At 46.5% G+C, this 21693-nt stretch overlaps 1 protein-coding gene across 2 annotated transcripts in view; it reads left to right on the top strand.

Annotated features, from left to right (window-relative positions):
- TPCN1 (two pore segment channel 1) overlaps positions 1–21693 on the top strand; it is a 767000-nt gene that overhangs the window by 283690 nt on the left and 461617 nt on the right. For both annotated transcript variants that reach the window (XM_069619236.1, XM_069619237.1), the window contains exons 7-8: positions 11021–11055; positions 12214–12272. In XM_069619236.1, coding sequence (XP_069475337.1) covers positions 11021–11055; positions 12214–12272 — 94 coding nt within the window. The remainder of the gene's footprint in view (positions 1–11020; positions 11056–12213; positions 12273–21693) is intronic.

Raw genomic sequence — 21693 nt, 5'->3', positions numbered from 1 at the left:
CATCTTCCATGATGGGATCCAAGTTGTGCCTGGGATCATTAATGAATAGTACCATATCATCGGCATAGAGCAAGATCACCACACAATTTTTAAAAAGTTGGATCTCTCTGTGTAGGTGGACCTCCCTTATCTTTTCTTCCAGTGGTTCAATTGCCAAAGCGAACAGCAATGGTGAGAAGGGACATCCTTGTCGAGTGCCCCTACTCAGCACTATCCTTGGCGTGAACTGGCCATTCACCCGTACCCTGGCAACCGGAAGCTTATATAAAGACGACACCATGACTATAAAATGCTCTCCCAATCCCATCCTGCGCATGACTTTAAACCAGAAGGGCCATTCCACCAAGTCAAATGCCTTAGTGGCATTCAGCAAGGCTGCAACTACTTGGTCCTCCTGTCCCACTGCAGAAATCAGCCCAAACATTCTCGGCATCCCAAAGGAAGTGGAGCGTCCTGGGATAAATCCTGCCTGATCGGCCCTTACCATTGTGCTCATAAGGGGTGCCAATCTGGAGGCTAATATTTTTGCCGACATTGTATTATCTAGATTAATGAGAGCGATTGGTCTGTACGATGAACAGTCATTTGATGGCTTGCCCGGTTTAAGCAGTACCGTGACCAGCGCCTCTCTCAGGAATTCAGGGAGTCTGCCCTCACGGATACTCTGATGGTACTTTTGCAACAGGTAGGGCGCAACCTGCGTGGCAAAATGTTTCTATGAAGCCATCTGACCCCAGAGACCTCCTGGAGGGAAGAGACCTGATAGCCATTAGGACCTCCTCCAGTGATAGTGGGTGGCTCAGTCCCTTCCTTTCCTCGTCAGTGCACCAGTGCAGGGCCACCAGGTCTAAGTATTTATCTAACTCTGCTTAGGTAGTATGTGTGTGGGAGGAGTATAGTTTCCTGTAGAATCAGCAGAACTCCTGCGTTATTCCCAGATCCTCAAATCTCTCCTCACCCTGTGCATCTGTTATCGACAAAACACGGTCCCTGTGATTATCTAGCCTTGTAGCCCTTGCTAGATGTCTACCAGGTTTCTATCCCTCCCGTATTGCCGCACTGCTGCCTTCCACCAGATCAGTTTAGCCTCTCTGTGTGCCAGTGTTTTAACCTGTTGCAAGTATTGCATTATTTCTGTATGTTGCCTAAGTGTTGATGTGGCCTCAGTTGCCTGTAGTGTACCTATGCGTGTCTCCGTATCGTTAAGTTCCCTCATTTGTTTCAGCATCCCCACTTCCCTCAAATAATCTCCCCTCTTATCACGCATTTAAAACTCTCCCAAAGTATCCCAGCTGAGTCCACCGATCTGACATTAGCATCAAAGAAGGCGTCTATTGATCCCGTTAGGCCTTCACGGAACAAAGTATCCGTGAGGACTTCACTCTTAAACCTCCAGGGCTTCCTCTGCCTCGCTCTGCTCATCAGGTCCATACTCAATAATTCAGGGGCATGGTCTGAGTGTGCGAGCCGATATTGCCACCTCTGTGACTGCTCCCATCAATGCCCGGGAGACCAGAAAAAAATCCAAGCAAGATACAGAATTATTGACCGATGAGTGGAAAGTATATTGCATTGCCCCTTGATTCTTGAGCCTCCAAGCGTCCTCGAACTCCCACATGTGACACATGGCCCTCAACTCATTGATATTGATATTTTATTTCTATTGCGCTCCTACACAAGTCCCCTTGGTCGGTAAACGCAGGGGACCCATATTACGGTCGAGGATGGGTTCCATTACCGCATTAAAATCCCCATCCCAGATAATGTCTCTTGGTGGGGAGCCCCATAGTTGAAGGTCTAGCCACTCCAAAGTTGTCACGTTATCTTGGTTTGGATTGTAGTAATTAATGAAGGTGTACAATCGCCCCGGGATGATTCCCCGCACTATCAGGCCTCTCCCCTCTTGATCTTTAACTGTGGCGATCAGACTGAACCTTATGGTGCTGTTAATGAGAATGCATACCCCTCTCGCATATGAGTGAGAAGAGAAATATCGGTGGCATCCCTAATTTTTTGCAAATTTTGACTCCGCTTCTGATGTTAGATGCGTCTCCTGCAGGAATGCTATTCCTACATGGTGGCGCTGTAGATGGAGTAGAACCCTGCGAGTTGGCCTCCTCCGGCGTATGAAAGACCAGCATGCGCTCCTCATGCTCCACTCATAAATTGGCTGGGAACATCATGGCATAGTGAATCCCTCTCTCCCGCATCCTTTTCTTCACATCAATGTAGGTTCTCCATGATGCTTGAATCTTATCAGAGAAGTCTGGAAAGAGTTTAATAGTATACCCCTATATGTCAGAGAGCCCTTTTCTCTCGCCTTCCAGAGGGCCCGGCCTCTATCCCGATAATTTAACATTCTTGCTATAATCCAGTGGGGGGGAGGGGGTGGTTCCGGCTATCGGTTTCCTGCCACTGAGCACTCTGTGCGCTCTTTCCACAATGAAGATAGCTGAGAGACTTTCTCACAGGATCTCTTCCACTAAGGGCTCCATATTCCTATGGTCCACTGCTTCAGAAACACCAATTATCCTCAGGTTATTTCTCCTGGATCTTGATTCCAAATCATCCTGTTTTTCAGTTAAGTTCTTTAATTGCCCGTTTCACTTGTAGCATGGCCCTGGACGCTGATGTTGCTTCATCCTCAACCGCTGAGATCCTTCCCTCTGCCTCATCTAATCTCTCTCCAGGTTTGTCCAGGCGGACCTGCATGTAGTCCACCTTGCATGTTAAAGTATCCATCTTTCCATCAAGGTACTGAATGCTGTTTTGTAGCTGGTTAAACATCTCCTTTATGTCACGAAACGCAGTTGTGGTATCCTTAGCCGTCTTGGCAGTCCGCAGCCTTGTTATGTTTGGGCTGGATAGGGGTTTCGAAGTGAAGTTTGGTTTGTTGCTTCCCCCCCTTTATTTGCCTTGGCTCTCTTGTGTAACGGTCCCCCCCCCACCTAATCCCCCAGGTGGTTTTGCCTCCCTTTTAGGACCCAATTCCCTGTGCAGGCTGTGTGCATTGTGATGTCAACCGTAGTTCTGTCTCCTGGTAGAGAGTCCTGCCCGAGGCCCGAGTTGTTCCACCTTATCAGTTGCGAGCTGCCATGATCCCCCAAGTACTATGTGATGCCATAGGGAAGGGTCTCCTCTGGTCGTCAAGTAGTTTCCTGTTGGCTATCGGTGTGACAGGATATTAGTTCAATGACCTGATTTGTTCCTACAGGGGAGGAAGAGCTCAGCAGCCCCCCTTGGTGGAGAGGGGGGGGGGGTTGACCCAGGTGTCCCAGTTCCAGGTCTCGACCCACGGGGGGGTGTAGTGATTTTCCACCGTAGTTTGTTGGTGTGGTCCGCCTGTTTGAAATGATAGCAGTCCACTCTGGGCAGTTCTTTCCAGTGAGCTATCCGATGGATTCTAGGACACTGTGTTATCCCCTCTATTCAATTTTGGCTTTACTGTCCTGGCTGCTCTGGCCGTATTGACCGCCCCTGATTGCTTGCATGTATGATGGTTCCTGTTACTTGGTCTTCCCAGTTTACCACCTTGCCATCGCCCACTGGAATTAGACCAATACGGGTGGAGGGACCAGGCAACTCCATCTGTTGTAGATGCACCTTGGAAGTCCCACAACTCAGCACCAGAGTGCCATCCGCCTGCCAAAGGCTGGGCTATAACCAGTTGCAGTGGTTGGAATCTCGAGCCTTATCCCATTTCCGTCACCACCAGTACTTCTGGAGTGTTCACCTCTAGTGGGCCTCCCCTACCCCGCTGTAGGTGAGGATCCTCTGCTCCTTGGGGGTGGGATTATTGCGCCTCGCTGCCTCTGGGTGTCCCTCTCCCCCATGTACTAGGCCGCTGGGGCTAGAGGAAGGGAAATGGCTCGGCCTCCCTCCCCGGGCTTCCAATCTATGAGGGCGGTTGGGTGAGGGGCTCATAGCATGTACCTCTGTGTATGCTGCTCAATCAGATGACTAGGATGATGATGCTGATGATAGGTTATTTATAACGCGCATAATACCCAGAGGTTTCTAAGCGCGGGCCTGGGGATCGAACCGCTGTTGATACGTGTGGTCTTGCTTCCAAGGCGAGCACATTGCCCCTGAGCTATCCTCCCTGAGACAAATGAGCTCCCTCCTCTCTATGCTCTCACCCAGTGTTTACGTTGGGGTCTGTGCTTATCGTCAGGAGGTGGCTGATAGTTACCGTATCTTCACGCACTGTGCTGTCATCCTCTGCCTACACACCTCTTTGCAGTACGCAGACAGCCCCAAGATCTAATGGGGTTTCCACGATGCAGGCAGGCCAGGCAACTTCCTCCCCAGCTTCTGTCGCAGTCGCACCCACCGGACTGTGGGATGGTAGTCTGCTTCGGGTCGGGTCGGGCCGGCCTCCGGCGCTCAGCACTGTTCTTCTTGGGGTCCCCCATTCCGTCACCCGATGTCCATCTGATGCATCAGTGATCGCTCAGCTTCCCCCACTCAGCGTTGCTCTCAAGTGTATTCCTTTTCATTGCTTCCCTCTGTATGCGTGGAGCCTCCTCTCACTTCGGACTGCCTCTTCTCCGCATTAACCAGGCACACACCGTTTAGGCTGTGGCACAGAGTGGCAATATCAAGCTACGTTGAGTGACTCTCCAGTTCCCTATGTTCTACAATATCCGCTGTTCGTCCTGATATGCAGGGGAGCTTCTCCAATCTTGCGGCTGCGTTTAATCGTGCTAACCTATCCAGGAAATGGCCAGATATGTTCTGAATATTCACTTGGTGCTGGGAGCTCACGGGCTCGCGGCCATCTTGGTCGGGCTCTCTAGCGCCCCCCATGGTGGCTCCCCCTTGACGGTTGGAGTTTAGAGCTAAGTGTGAAAGCAGAGTGTGCGGGGGTAAAACGGGGGGGGGCGTTTTGTTAAGCGCAGGGTTGCCATTTGGTTGAGGTCATGGGGCGGAAGGCAAGAGCTGAGAGGTAGCAGAGAGGAAGAGCAGGCATGGCATGGGAGGGGAGGTGAGGATAGTCACTTGGAATGTAAGCGGCCTAAATAGCTATATGAAAGTCCACATGTACCTACGGAGGAAAGGGGTGTCAATAGCATTGCTGCAGGAAACCCACCTTGCGGCGGCGAGACAACACACTTTAGCAAAGAAATGGGGTTGAAAATTGGTGGGTTCATCCTATTGCACATACACCGGGAGGGGTCCTGATACGGGTGGCGCCCTCGGTCCCTTTCAGGATTTCGGAGACTAAGAATGACAATGAGGGGAGAATGGTAGTGGTACATGAGTTCTTAGAGGGTTGTGAAGTGTGTCATATCCACGTACGCACCTAACCATGATGCTGCACCCTTTTTCAAATCCTTGTATCCGAGACTGTCCATGTATAGGGGGGCGGCATGGATCTGGGGATGGGACTTTAATTGCATGCTACACCTCTCCATAGACCGGTCCGATGGGAAGCACAGGAAACCTGCCCCATCTGCTAATGTCCTGTCAGTACTGTTGGAACATCTGAGACTTGGGGATGTCTGGAGAATGGAGCATGGTCAGGCAAGGGGATACTTGCACTACCTGGCTCTGCATACAGTGCCTAAGCGCCTTGATTATTTATTCACGGGAAGGGAAATGTTAGGTGAATTTAGTAATTTTTTTAATACCTGCCGAGGGTCTTCTCGGACCATGCTCCATTGGTGGTAGTTTTGCAAGTGACCATGCAGAGACCTCCGATCCTGGTATGGAGGCTGAGGGAGAGGCGAGGGTGTTGCTTGGAGTGTTTTGGGATCAGTTGGCGGACAGTATAAATGGCTACTTTGAGACCAATGAGGGTAGTGTGGATTGCAGGGGCATACAGTGGAAGGCCTTCAAAGTGGTTATTAGAAGGTAGGCAATTCGGAAGATTGGCGGCATTAGGAAGATTCTGTTAAGTGAACTTGACATTAAGGCCCGAATAGCCAGAGTGGGACGCACACATGCAGAGAATGAGGGTCAAGACAAGACATTGATATCACTCAAGTAGCAGTGTATGACACATTGGGAAAGACTGGGCAAGTCTGATCATGTAAGGTTCACGGAGAACCTGCATGATGAGGGGATAAACCTGGCAGACTATTAGCATGGTTGTGCCTCAGGGAAGAGAGTAGAGATATTTGTGCAGTCCATGACAAAGAGGGAACACTGCAGAAGACCCAGACAGGAATCAATGAGGAGCTTGCCACATTCTATGAGTCCTTATACGGTCAGACGGAAGGGGGTTACTGGTCGGAAGTAGAAGCAGTGCCGCAGATGGTCCTTCCGAGCTTGGACCCAGAACAGATCGAAATGCTAGATGCTCTGCTGATAAAGGAAATGCAGGCGGCTATTAGGGCATCACCTACGGGGAAAACGCAGGGAATTGACAGGCTGCCTGGTGAATTTTTATAAATAATGTATTGATGCTGGTGCAGGCTTCTGAAGATGCATGAAGGTGCATATGAGACAGGCATACTTCCACAGAGTTTTAGAGAATCTATAGTTATACCTGTCCTGAAACCGGGGAAGGACCCCTTGGATTATGGATCATACAGACCCCTCTCCATGTTAAATACAGACTGTAAAATCCTCACAGCAACATTAGAAAATAGATTGTGGAGGGTAATTGGCCCGTTGGTGCATCAGGACCAAACCGGTTATGTGTTGGGCAGGAATACATCAGGGAATCTGAGATGGCTGCATCACATAATAGACTGCATCAACCGTGCGCAAGAGGACTGTGCGGTGGCCTCACTAGATGCCACAAAGGCATTTGACTCAGTCCAGTGGGACTGACTTATGCAGCCCTGCAGAGCTTTGGGATAGGGCCAGTTTTTCTGCAGTGGATACGTGTGATCTATACTACACCTCTAGCCAGAGTAAGGACAGGGAAACATTTATCGGAAAGCTGGATTCATATTATGTAGCAGGACAATTGCAATTTGTAATTGACTGGCTAGCGGTTGAGGCCTCTCTGGACACGTGACTCCTGCAGCCGTGGGTTGAACCCCCTATACTTGAAGGAAGTGGAGTGGCTGGACGAGAAGGGCTCTAAAGGTATGCCACATCTGCTGGCTTTTGGCAAGAAGATGTGGAAGAAAATTTTGAAATTAATTGGTACAAAAGACCCCTACTCCCCACAGGTCCCCCTAGTAGTAATGGCAGGGGAACATATAGACTTTAAAGTAGGTATTAGAACACACTGGGAGCATGATGTTGTGGCCACTGTGGGAGATACCTTTTGGGCTTGTTCCCAAGTGGATGCAGGGGGAATAGGCGTAGTAAGCATGCTGTGCACTTAACTAGGATGAAGGATCGTATTTGTATATTAGCAAAGCGACGGATAGCTATGGCCTTGAAATCGACATGTGGCCCTAGTATCCAGGCCTGGTGGGGAGACTTAAGACGATGGGTGATGGCAGAATCGGCGATCTGGAATAGGGCGATACGCAGAGGCCACCACAAGGGGAATGAGGAAGCACTGGCTTGGAACATGCTTACCCAATCACTATTTGATACCTCTGGTGAATAGTGGTGTATAGGTAGAGTTGTATGGAGGCCCTGCCGTTGGAATACATGTATGTACATGAAGGCTGCATGGGTGAAGTGTGGGAAAGTATGGAGCTGGAGGTTATGCAGCGGTGATGCACAGTGTGAGACAAAAGGAGGGGGTTATGGGGATTTGCTTTGGGTAGTTGAGAATCAGGTGGCAATGTCTGGGGACTTGTGGAACCTTAAAATACCCGGTTGCAATGGACGCCCTGCACTTGATGGTCAGGTGCGATTCACCTGCAGTGATACTAGACTTGGAACTGCTACAGGACTGGCTATGAATTAAGAGACAAATCCACCCCAGCTAGATTTCACGACGGACAAGACTTCTGCTCTCAATGCATTGATATGTGTGAGGTAGAGAGGGAGGGAGAGTGGGAGGGCACTGGTTGGGTTTGTGGGTTTATTTCGGGTTAATGTCTCTTTGTAATACCAATGAACAAAGTTTAAAAAAAATACTTTATGGCTGACTCCCTCATCAGGGAACTCCCCTCCTACCACGAATGGGAGCTCCTCCAGAGCCAAGTAGATGTCCTATTCCGAATGTGGGGGAAGCCAGCGGTGGATCTATTTGCCACAAAAGGCAAGTCCAAATCGATTTGTTCGCCAGTAGCCCTCAACCAGTCAGCCTGGTTGACACCTTCATGTTTCTGTGAAAAGGGCACAGTTCCCATACGCTCTTCTGCCATTTCCACTCATATTAAGAGTTTCGCACAAACAAACAGCAGCCGTGCAGACTTATTCTTGTGGTGCCAACGTGAACAAGGCATTTCTGGTTCTCTGAGCTTCTAGGTCTCTTTGGTCCCGCCCATCAAACTTCCGCTGTTGTACAGCCTCAGAGCCTTGGCCCTACGTCCCTAGAATTCGACCACATCGACATGCCTCAAGACTGCAAGGATGTCTTTCCCAAGTTATTGGCTCCATCTCCTGTTAAAACAAAAAATTGAACGGTTCACCATTATGTGTTCCGGTCATGGGTGGATACCCTTAACTTCCAGCCGCGACAGAACTCTGCCATATTTGACTACCAGTGGCTTTGCTCACTCTTCCATCAAAGTTCACTTGGCTGGGTTTCCCACCTAACATGCACATCAGTGGCGCCTTCGTTTGAGTTGCATAGGCTTGTGAAATAATTGATGGAAGTACTCTTTCAGACTTTTCCCCCATAAGCAAACCTGCCCCTTCTTGACAACTGAACAACATCCTATCCAGGTTGTGGGGGGCCCATTTGAGCCAATGCATAAGGCCAGTATCATGTTTGGCTAATGGAAGACAGCTTTCTGGTGGTTATCACCTCGGCCAAGAGAGTGGGCGCGATTCAGCTGCTCTTTTCGCTACCTCATTACCTCATTTTCCACAAAAGAACGTTTTCCTTCGGACCAATCCTACATCCATGCCAAAGGTGCTGTCCTCTTTTTCACCCCAATGGCCCGTTGATCCTGTCGGGTTTTTCTTCAGCTCTCCTGCTGATCGCTCTCTCCTCTCCCTTGTTTATGTGGAGTGAACCAAGCTCTTTTGTCTCTGCTGTTTATTTCATTTAGGCTTGCTACTACAGGAATGGGCCTTTTCAATGCTTCCATTTCCAAATGGCTTCTGCTTGTATCTTTTCCTGCCATCAACTTGCTAAGAGGCTGCTCCCAGGTCAGCCCAAGGCACAATCTACGAGGGGAGTCTTTATCAGTGGACGCTCTTCCAGCAGGAGTGCCTCTGTCGAATATCTGCAGAGCGACTACATGGAGGTCTGCTTACATCTTCACCAGGTTCTACTGCACCCACATACATTCTGCCATCCCTCACAATACCCCCTTCACCCAGCATTTGGCTTATCTTTTTACTTTTACATGTGCTATGCAAATCTGAGGATAGCCTCCAATGGTGGAGCTAAGGGATGCACTGCCTGTTGGCTAAAGGGTAAAGTACTGTAATGAAACCGAGGATTCCCAGCTTGATGAAAAGGAATATTCACAGCGTGTGAATCTATGATAGATACCAACCCTGGAAAACAGGAGTTACAGGTAAGTAACTTATTCCATCTCCTAGACACACCCACATGTATAACCAGAGCATCTGTATTCTTATGAAAGGCGCTATGTCACTTTTCTGATCCCCCAAAACACCTAAACTAAGAGTTCAAGAATCTGTATTGATATGCTTTACCCCTGTGAAAGGCTGTGTATCCATGTTCTTAACCTTATGACCGGCAGCAAAGGTATGGTGAAATGGTCTGCCTCTTTTACTTACTGAGCCACCACATTCACAAAGGCGCTTCACCCCTGTTCCAGCCAGTTGAAGCTCTAATTTCTCAGAGGCACTCTAGCCTAGCCAGAGCCAGGCATTGGCTCTAACCAGACTCGAGCCGGCTCTGGCTCAACCACCACTAACAAACTCTTAGTTCATAGCTATATTTTCTCTACCTTAGCTAAAACACATATACAAACACTCATGTTCATGTGCAATTGGTTTAGATGCCGTAGTCTACAAAAAAGCAGCCCCAAATAAGTAGTACTTCCTCCAAGTTCAAGGGAATATAAGTGGGGCGTGGGCCATGGTTGTGTACTTCTACATGACAGTAAGGAGTGCCAGTGTCCCGCCTCGCCCACTAGGTTTCCCTTTATGGTCCTCACATTAGACTTTCACATTCAGACTTGATTTACGTAAAATCTGCCTAGCTCTTTGCCATACCGCAGGTAGCTGTGTGATCTATTTGACCACTTACATGACAGTTTGAAAAGATATCTCCTGCCTTGGCACTGTGTACTGCACTGAGAGAATAGAGAGGTAGTGTGGCTAGAAGGTTAAGAGGAGATGATTGAGTGTGCGAGGTATACATTCTTGTTGACACATTTTACAGAGCATCCCCAGTGCTGACTCCTCAGAATTGTGTTTTGGGTCTATGAATCACGTCTCCTTGACCCCCCACAAAAGAGTCCCCTCTCCCCCCCAGAGAAGCACACCAATTGGGACTGGGGCACAGGGGTGGCTGGTAGACGAGGTTAGAGAAGATACGCGGTTGAAAGAGGGGAACTGGGTGCGGTGCCGGGCAGGGACCGTGGCATGCCAGGAGCCATGGGCGGCAAAGCAGAGCGAGCATTGCTCCGGGATGGGAGACACATAGGCTCGGTAAGTAACCAGAGCACCAGTAGGCGTGGGTGTGGCATGGAAGAGGGGCAGGTCGGGTTAATCAGGGGTGCCAAGTAAGGAGTAGTCACCCCCGATGAATTCCATTTCAAGGCCCCTAATCTGCCCGTTGGAAGCTGCTCAAAGGCAATGTAAAAGAGGCAGTCTTCTGTAGGAGTGGCCTCCAACGAGCTCGATTAAGGTCTAGCACCCAGAATTGGTGTGCTTAGGACCTTTATCTGGTTAGTAAATTCACAATCTTGTTTTAGAGCTATTGTTCACACTATTCTACATGTACTTAAATTCATTTGACTAATTTTATTTTCTGAATGAACCCATACCTCTACTCGTTTTTCTTGTTCTCCAGGTTTTTATTTGTTTTCGCCTAATCCTGCAGATCCGGTGAGTACAACTTTCTTTTATGTTGATGTTTTATTTTTTTAACTTCATGATATTCCCGAATCCAAAACCTTTTAAAACTTTCATGAAGTATGCATTGAATCTTAAACACATTCTTTGCCTAGTCCTTGCAAGCATTTTATGCTGTAGCCTACTGTATGTTTCTGGCTGTAGCTACCCAAAAGATAACTGAATAGGATGTACTGTACTACACTCACACCATCTGTACATAATAAAGACCCTAAAATGATTATACAGTCTCTAATGTTGCAGAGGTCAGAGAAATAGAGGGAGGAGGTGTGCGCTGCTCTAGAGAATACCATATGTACTCCTGTGCCACAAACTACATGGAAGCAGAAGGCAGAATAGTTACCAACGAGAGTAAGCCTAATCTCAAAGTGAAAAGTAAAGGGAAAATGGTTAAACAAATACATATATGTTGAAGCTGTGGCATTATAGGACTCGCAGTAGCATGGTTTCAGCAGGTGGCTATCAGGTCAGAGCAGTCAGATTCTTTTTTTGTCTATCTGACTTGATCATTAGAGCAAGTAAAAGTGGTGCCTGTGGTCTACATGGGTTGTTCCATTGGTTTATGAACTGGCTAAGCATCAAGCTGTAAAAGTAATGTCAGATGTCCAGATGTCCGAGAAATAAATAGGTCTGTTGTTTTATAAACAACACTGTGCTCAGCGCTAACCATTTAAATTTAATGGAATGTGGACTTTTGCCAAGCCATTTTGTCTTCCTTCAAATGACAAAAAAAAGTTTAAAACATTTACAACTAAGAAAAGGAGGCCACTACGTTAAACCCTTAACCACCCTTATTGTACTATTGGATTATAGCCAAATTGGGAAAGCTAAATTGAAACCACTTCTATAACACCAATGGCAGGTCACTCTTTGACTGTAAGGCAAACTATCTCCAGCAATCCATATACCTTCCATGCCACTGACATCAGTCTCAATGCCCTTTGTAGCCTCATATTAACAATTTGGTGAGTTAGATTGTAAATCACACATTTACTACTGAATGAACAACTGCTTTTAGAAGCCACCATTGGAACTTGCAACCAGTCACCTTCTCATTAAGAAAATTACATATTAGTTTGTGATTCAATATTATACAGCATGTTTGTAATTGTCATATTTTTGTCTTTACAGTATTTCAACAACTTAGAAAACAGTATGGTGAACCTGTTTGTGCTGCTGACTACCGCAAAGTGAGTCTATTGTTCTCCAAAACATACCGCTGAACAATGATCACAGATCTCCCTCTGACCACTACTGACCGACGAGTCTTCAACACCCCATCCTAGCCACTTTGTCCATGGCACTAAATACCAACCACAGCATAGGATATGTTGTCAAACATACAGATTCTCTGCTACAAAATATACGACACCTTAGGGAGCACATAACACTGCAATACTGACCAGCACACAGTGAGTCCGTAGCATAGAAACACTGACCAGCATTCAGTGAGAACCCTTACAGTGTTGATTTGGCAACAATCCCAAGTGGCTGTTGCATACTGAGCCAATGCCACTAGAATATTGGCAAGCTCACAGTGACACGTTAAAATGAATTTGTGTAATTGAGCTGTTCTATTCTAACACTTCCATACTGACCTCTGCAAAAGAGGTACAACACATTTCCATACAGACTTCTCAAAAGGGAACTATATTGCTCTGTGATCAGTAGACGGTGGTTCCGTAACACGTCTAGTAATCCTTGCACACTGAGACAGCAGTGCTTCTGTAATGTACTCTGTACAGTTATCATAACCCTGTGATTGTGGCTACTGGACAATGGGCCCCTAACACATGCATAGTTATCTACGTGCCATAACACTTTCATACTGAACACTGCATATTTAATCCACTGCTTACACTACACTTGCACTAGCCACAATACTGCTAGTTCTTAGTACTGTGATGGGGATCTCTGCCTTTGTCCATAACACCTGCATTTTGCGCTGTCCGCTACAAAGAAAGACACTGCATACGGATCACTGCACAATGACTTCTTAACGCTTCAATACTACCATTGCAAAATTAGTTATTACCATTCCCAAACCTGAATTGACCGCCTTTTTCTTTTAAAATGTTTTTCGTATGGATTTTATTTTCTGCATAACCTATTGACGACAATTGCAATGTTTATTTGAGGTTGGGTGGGGCACATAGGAAATGGGTACCATGATGATAAATGTGGCACACATATGAATTGGGTGATGTGCTGGTTTATTGCCTACTGCAGTATTGTTTGCACTGACAGATATTATATGGCAGTATTAAATTCATCTACAGGTAGCTTCTTATGGAACATGTTACAAAGTATAGTACGTGTTTATGTTGGGTGGGGGGAAGGGTTGAGATGGATAGATTATTGAGGATTGTGGCACAAACAGAAGATTATTTGTGTGCTTATGATTATGATGACCAACAGGATATGAGTTGAGGGTGTTTTACTAAAGATTGTTTTAAGATACAGGATGGGTCATGTTTAGAGTATTCTGTTGACGTGTCAGTCTTTTGCGTAAATACCCATTCTGAAAAACTGAAACTGGTTTTTACAAATGTATCTTATTCAGTCCCAGAAATCTTCATAAACCATCATTCATATGCTGAAAACAAATACAGCACATAAAGATTACAACTACTAAATAATTCATGCAAAACTGACATAAAACCAATCCTCCCTTACCAGCTAGTTCCATAATTCATTTCTAAGTGTATACCAATGCTTTCTTTCCAAACTTGTCCAGCTAACCAATAAGAGATCATTTATTATATTATATTAAAGCAATAATAATGACTTAACTGAGTGGTAACAGGCCTAGCGATGGTCCATGGGATGCTACCATCTGATACACCCCTGGGTCCTGGTTATTAGCATCCCCGGATTTAGTCTCACGGGGATAGTCGCAATGTATTTAAATGATTCAAAAGGTTGTGTGCTCGCAGCGACCCATTGATTCAACCAAATACTCACCCAATTTGGTCACCATGGAGATGAATAGCTATTTCAATTCCTTTGCTCAATGCTTAAAACAGATGGGACATGGCGTATGAGTTTTTCTGATGGATGCATAACTACGTTACATGGTCATCCAAGCTACCCTAGTGTTCAGTAAAATAATTTTGAACTACTTTAGGCAAGTTTTTTATACCGATTATTGCTTCCTCTCTTATCTTCACACTCCTGTCTCCTATTAATGTATGCACTAAAACCATCACCAGAGGACGAGAAAGGGCTTTGTGGTATATACTTGTAAGGGATAGTGTCCAAGATGTTGATCTTAGTCATGAAATTCAATTCCAAATCGCAAAAACACATTTTAGTGTACTCGAAGTTCCTGGACACATAGAAAACATCACCAGTAGAGTGTGGCTTTCATAGCAAGCATTTGGTGAAAGCTCGGGACAAAAACGTGCATTGCTGTGATAATTCTGGGATACATCATGAAACACTGTGATTTACTGACAAGTTAGCACTTGTGGGGCTGAGGGCTGATGAGCTCTGCAATTTGTTACATGGGTATTTTGGGCAGACTGGAAAAGCATGATGAAGACTTTTGACTATGCCAGACAGATGTTCATTGAGCGGTTTCAGGCGTGCTCGTTAGCTCAGATAGCTTAGAAAATAAAGGTAAATATATGGGGTTCAAATACACATGACGCTCAATCAAACCGGGCATTGCAAAATGTGAAACGTGTGATGCATCGAAGGATAAACCAGGGAACCCATTTTATTTTAAAACACACTAAGATGCAGGCCTGGGACACAGCTGAAAGGATGCATAATTTCTATTTAACAATGAAAATATTTACACAATTTAGAAATTAACACATTCCCATGGATAGTCTCATGTCCAGTTTGGTTGAAACAAGTTATCTACCACCATTGGCTAAGTCTTGGACGTTATGTATTCTGTACCAACTCGGCAGGAGTTTTGGGAATGAACAATGTAGCACTTTATGCAATCCTATAGTGCTCCTACTAGCCTAGTAAGGGAATGGCGTTCCGATTAGAGGTAACAGAGAAAATCAATATAAAATGAGGCGTTAGCTGAGCCCTGTGATAGAAGTGTATGTTGGGCAGGATTTGGAGCAGTACCCTTTGGGTGCACTACAACAACCTTCGACTTCCTGGCAATATGAACCCAACCTTTGGTATAAGTCTGTACTACACAGGTTGGTAGCGTGATTGAGCAGCCAGGCTTATCCCAAGAGGAGTCAATGTGAGCAGTAGGGTAGTTGCACAGAGATTCAGTGACACGTATTCAAATAAACTCTTATACACAAGGTTTCTTGATTGAACAATTATTAATTTAACAGTCAGTTTGAATAAGACTTCTTCAGAAGGGGCAATATAATCGTAACACACAAATGCACTCCAAAATACACACTCTTAGTTTCTCTAAATCAGCAAATACCCATTTGGGATGGCACACAGACACTTCCTACTCCCTCAGGTGACTTAAATAGCTAGGACACACTGGACATTAATATATCGCTGTTACATTTAGAACAATACTTAGGAGCATGTCAAAGAGAAAGGTTATTAGAACAAAAACAAGAGATCTCACAAATATTCTGAAGCAGGTAAGTACTTTTGGAACCCCCGATGCAAAGTAAGTTAACCCCTTCCTGGAAGGAAGACCAAAAACAACGTCAGCGGGAAGAAGAGTTATTCAGGGAGCCAGGCCAGGCCAAAGTCAATTGAACAATAGTCTAGGTGAGCTGAAGCAATTCTTATAGGTAGGTAAAAGTCTTGCACAATGTTTTAGAAGTCTTTGTAGAAGAGAAGAAATCACAGTAGGGCCACAAGCTGTTTAGGCTTGCAGGTAAAGAAGCTATTAGCAACTCTACAGAAGCAACCATGACAAGTCTCAACTGAGAACAAGTGAGGCTACACAATAAGAGATAAGTTCTCTTAGGCTGTACAGTACCTTTGGTTAGAAGAATTGGTTCCAGCTGGCTTCTGTTTCTGTACAGCTCTGCATATCCTATGTTCCTGGGCCTCAGTCGTGAGGACAAGTGGGAGGACGTCAGGAGGACTCCTGCACTGCAATGAGATGATCGGCGACAGAAAAGGACCAACTTCTATTCAGTGGCACGTTGCGGTTTCAGCTCCGTGCGTCTCGGCAAATAGCACCACCGCAGTTCTTGGCTGTCGAGATGGGCTTTCGTTGCATCTGGGGTTCCACACTCTGCTGAGGTGGCTCAGGCTCGGTCAATCCTGCTTCCTGGGAGTCCGGAGGATCTTCCTGGACCTCTTGGCCAGCTTAAAAGCGATTCACTCCAATCTGGTGTTCCTCTCCCTGGCACTTTGGTTCCTGCAGCTGCAAGGAAGTACAGCCAGCTCAGAGAGGATATCCAGACGAGTTCACTCTGAAGTTGATTGGTCCCACCAACTCAAGTGGAGAAGTCATCCTTGCAGGGCTTCTCTAGTCGAGGCGAATTCAGAGCTTCAGCACAGCAGCAGTGCTTCACCGGGCAAACCAACGGTCCAGGATTAGCAGCAGGTGTCTCTTCCAAGTTCTTCTTCAGAGTCCTTCGTCCAGTGGTTGACTCTGCCTTCCAAGCCAAAAAGCCTCGCCTTTTATGCAGGTTTCTCCCAATCATTCTAGCCTAGCCGTCAGTCACACAGCAGGGTGGCTGTCCTTGCTGGACAGCCAGCCGGCCAATCACGTTTGGGTGCATTCCTGTAACCAAGGGGATTAAGCACAGGGAGTTTTGGGCACCTCCTTCACTTCCTGCCCCTGCCAGACACTCTGGAGCCAGAGGCGGGCTTCACTTGTGAATCCCACCAAAGGCAAAATTAACAAAGGGACCAAACCTGGTTTTGCATGCAGAGTAAATCTCAAGAAGGACCTTTCCACAAAGAAATGGCGAAAAAAGAAGACCGGGGCAATTTTTACAAGAATGGCACCCTTTGATGATTTACTGTAGCTGCGAACACAGCACGCGGTAAAAGCACAACCCGGTAGTTAAAAATAAACCACTGCCACCAGCCATTCATCGAGGAAAGGATAACATAAAAATATTACATGAGAAACTAGACATTAGGGATACTAACTAACCCCTCCAACACCCTGTTGTAAGATAGTGTGTGCTGGGTCTAGAAGGTTACAATGTAAGTAAAGTCAATTTCACTTCACTGCTCTTGGAAACAGTAGTTTATCCAAGAGAAGGTATTTAAACCTTTGGGAAATCTGAAAGACTTCCCTGTGCCACTGCACTGCAGGTGCTGTGTGGTACAATGTAAAAGATGATGCCTATTGAGTTTCAGACTCCACAACCAAAAGAGACACAGAGTTCAAATCAGAGAAAAAAATAAAGGAGAGAGTGGGGGAAAAGGGTCTCACTCTCTCCAGGTAAAAAATGTAAGTCCTCAAATTCCAGCAAAGGTGCTCGGGGCCTTTAAGGTACAGAGGAATTAGCACATTCCTGAGAATTCGCTCTAACAATGTACCAAAAAAGTAGTGGAACGGTGACTCCGACGGGGGACAGAGTAGGAAGGAAGAAAGGGAGCAATCCACAACACATTTTTCAAGGATTGTAGTCATGCTGGTTGACAGCCAATTGAGCTGGAACTGATAACCGGTGGTAAAATGTCCAACTATGCTTTAACTTTACAAAGAACAGTTCCAGAATGGTGAAAATGGTTGCAAAAAGTAGTGGAGCTGTTACAAGTAGTAGAGCACCGCCCCCGACTGTTCCTTCTCACTTTGACCACTGGCTAAAGATGTCTGAAAGGCAGAAAGGTCTGAGGGCAAGAGGTCTCCTGCTAGGGGGTCTGGCAGTCATTTCGTCAAACTGCTGTAATGCCATCCTTTGGACTAATTTCATCTTCTGAACCTGTAACCTAGGTAAATGTCCCTGAAAAACATCCTAAGTATCCCTTCTGTGTGAGTGTGCTAACCCTAGCAAGCGGTAATGGTCTGCCTATCTAGGTGAGACATAGAGAGAGAGCTGCCCCTATCTATACTACCTGGTTTGTGAGAACCAGCCACTCGTATAGGACGTATAAAAATGGTGGTAGTAACTGGCCACAAACTACTTTATTCTTGACTTTATCCACCATATAAGTACAAAAACTTGAAAAACGTACTGCAAACAAAGGAGGAGACTGCTGTTTCATCCGATTCCACTGTGTCTATTCCTTGTTTGTCCTATCAGTATTTCTCTTATTCATTTAATGACTTGGCAAAGAAAACAAGTGAGGAGTAGCCTTCACTTGGAACTGTTCTCAAACCACAGTTTACCCGGTGTGTTGGTATACTTCACACACCCTTTTGTGTCGTCAACTGGTTTCGTTTGGAAGAAATGTTATACCACCTTCATCAGGACGGCTCAATGTGAAATCATGAACCCCCTTGCACCTTGTTCAATTGCCAGATCAAAAACCTCCACAGCAAATCAGCTTTGTGTGCTGGAAGGCACACACTCTGTTAGAGACAAAACAAATAGAGACGCTCTATTCAAGATACAGACAACTTATGAAGGGGATCCACAAAGATGCACAGTAACTGCTGCATCACAACAAGAGATAGTGACTTGCATTGCCACATATTTAAAATCTCACCATTGCAGGGTTTTACTGGATGCCATCAGGTAATTTTAGTTCATGTCAGAGCCTGTTGAGTCGCAGCTGCTGTCCAGACCTAGTCACTCCAATCGACAGGGAAGATCTGAAGAAGACAACTTCAGCCCATCGACTAGTGGAAGTAATCGGTCTTGCGACAACCTACAATTTGCACCATCCTCTAAAGGGCTGCGACCCCCAGATCCTGCAAACCTCCAGTACCCGGGGTCCTGTGCTGCATCCCTGGGCAACATCTCCGGAAGTGCAGTTTCACCTGAAACTTTGTGGGCATCCTTCCAAACTTGCATCAACTCGATTCAGCTCCAGAGAGTCCCCTCGCCAGAGGTGAGGGCCGAGAAACGGAGTAGAGTTGACCACCACGACAACCGTCTCTCCTCCGAGCCTGCGGAAGGCACCAACAAGCCAACACCTCGAAGATCCATTGCTGGGCGTCTTCCTGTGCAAGTGCTGTCGCCATATCCACCAAAGTCACTTTATCCGCATTACCAGGGATGAAGAACCGGAGACCGGGTCTGCTGTCACCTCACCGCTGGAACCGTGCTGCAGCAACACCTTCATCCAAAGGTACTTTTCACCCCAGGGTATATATAATTGTTCTTTTATAATTATATAATTGCTTAATACCGGAGACCAGTTTCTATAACCTACCTGGGGGCTGCTTGTGGCTTGCTGTGACTCTGGAACCTGCAGATAGCTTATATTCTGCTTCCTCCCAAGTCTCCATACAGTAACATTCGGGGTACAATCCTTTGTACTCTTAGCTGTGACACTGGTCCTTGGGGCACCTATTCAGGGGGCCATCCTAACCCCCCCCCCCCGAGCCTACTGGTATCCACCGGATTTACTTACCTGCAACACTAGGAGATCCCTCCTGCACCCTACTGCTATGAACACTGTATTTTGTCTATTCTTGCCTTTACCTGGCCATCCCCCAGCCACTGGTGCCCCAGTGACCCATCTACACTTTGAGAGACTCATACAAGATAGGGTTGGACTGATAAGACCGGATTGGGGTGAAGTTATAAAAAGTTATTCCGATTTTGAAAGGTTTGCATATATGTTTCCGGTTGGTTTACTAAGTGATTTATTCTAAAAGCTATACTACTACTGCATGTTCTTCTATACTATATATATGTTTGCTTTATAGTACTTACCTGAACTAAGTATTCCAACAGTGTGCCTTAGAGTGTATAATAAATGTCTATTTGTTTATACAAGAGGGTGCGTTTTTTGTTCAACCAAGGTATGCCTTGAGGTCTTTTTACCTTACTACAGCCCTGCTCCCTCCTTAGACTTAGCCTGGCTGCTCGCCACCATGCCATAACCTTGGATAGTTCAGGCTGATCCTAAGAGGTGTAACACTGTTCACCGTAGGTGGGCTTTCTTAAGTCCTGTCTCAGACAGTGCCTTTTGCAAAAAACCCTAACTGGATGTGCTAGGAAAGATTTTTCTTTTTGCAACTTTCCTTCCATTAACACCAAGGGAACCCCCAGATAATTGTCTATGCCTTGAACCACAACCTGTCTTTTCAGGTAAGCAATGCCTTGTTGCTTCAATTTAACTGCTCAAGTAATTTATTCTGGGCATAGGTACTGTTCAGCCCTTAGGGTTATCAGCGCAGAAGGACTGTGTCCACTTGTGAGATTCTTGTGGTGTTTTAATGTTGCACACATCACCTTACAGTGAAGAGCTGCAGGGGTACTTTGTAGTCCCTTTTCTTCTGTTTTCTCTAAAATCGTGTATACGTTTCTGGTGTGCCTCAGGCTGGTGGCAGTAAACCAAGCTTTATTCATTTTTCTAGGCATTCCCATTGTATTTTACTGCATAATGCCATTTCGAGCCATATACTCAATATGACCATGCCATGTAGGTTAAGACATCTTTTTCTTTGGCCTTCTTTATGCCCACTCCGGCCTGAGAATAGCCATATAAGGTAGGCGCTTTTGCGGGATCCAGCTTGGATTCCCAGGCAGACTGCTGTGTATACCTGGCCTTGTGAAACTGGACTTCGGGTCTGTTTGGTCCCAATTGACATCCTTGCCAGAGCATGTCTGTTGCTGGGTAGATGTGGTGTTTGAGGCTGTCCATGACTGGACAGCCCTTATCTGTTTGAATGCTGCAGGACCTTGGATAGGAGAGGGTCTTCTGCTCCTCAGTTCCTCTACAAGACCTTGAAGAATAGTAGCCCACACTGAAGACCCAGAAGACTGCTATGATTTAATAAGTCATTTATGATATATGAAAAGATAAGTCATTTATAACACGATTGGACACACACGTTGCTAGGCGCGACAAGACGAGGACGGGGGAAGACAAGGGGAACAAAACTACGATCTTACTAGCCTTGTGTCATTCAGATTGTGCAAGTGCAGGCAGAAAGGGAAGGGGGAAGTGCCAGGGGAGGGAAAGGGAGAGTGCAATAAGCAAAGCTCAAGTAAGTGCCGCTGTGGTGGGCGGTTCTAAGTAAGTACTAGGACTGTAGGGTTGCAGATACAGTCCGTAGTGTATGGTAGGCCTGGGGGCAGTGCAAGGGGCTACTGGTCGTGAAGGAGCCTGGTCCCCCATAAGGTTCAGAGGGAGGGCAGGTAATCGCTTAGTGCAGCAGACAAGAACATCAGCAAGGCAGACGGAGCGAAAGAAGAAGCAAAAAGGAAGGTCTTGAGTTACTTCCGGAACCTGAGGTGCGCTTGTTCAAGTTTGAGAGAGGCAGGGAGGCTGCTCCAGAGGGATGCACCAGCCGAGGAGAGAGTTCGGCCTCCCACTCTCAGCCTGGAGAAGCGTCTGACACTCAGAGGTGGATGAGCAGGTAGGGTATTTTGCCTGGCAGGAAGACACAGGTAGAGGGCCAAAGGGGGGAGGCCAGAGTGAAAGAGGGAAAGCGGGAGCAGGGGTCCCAAAGCAGAAGATTTCAGTCTTACTGACATTCAGGCAGACATCGTTGGAGGCACACCATTCCTGAATTGTGGATAGACAATCAGGAATGAGAGGAGAGCAGGCTGAGGGGACCCTGAGAGAGCAGAGTGCCAT

Source organism: Ambystoma mexicanum, chromosome 10 (genome assembly GCF_040938575.1).
Source record: "Ambystoma mexicanum isolate Mex_15411 chromosome 10, UKY_AmexF1_1, whole genome shotgun sequence".
In the NCBI taxonomy this organism is placed as follows: Eukaryota; Metazoa; Chordata; class Amphibia; order Caudata; family Ambystomatidae; genus Ambystoma; species Ambystoma mexicanum.
Note: the sequence above shows the minus strand (reverse complement) of the source record. Positions and strands in the feature narration are given on the sequence as shown.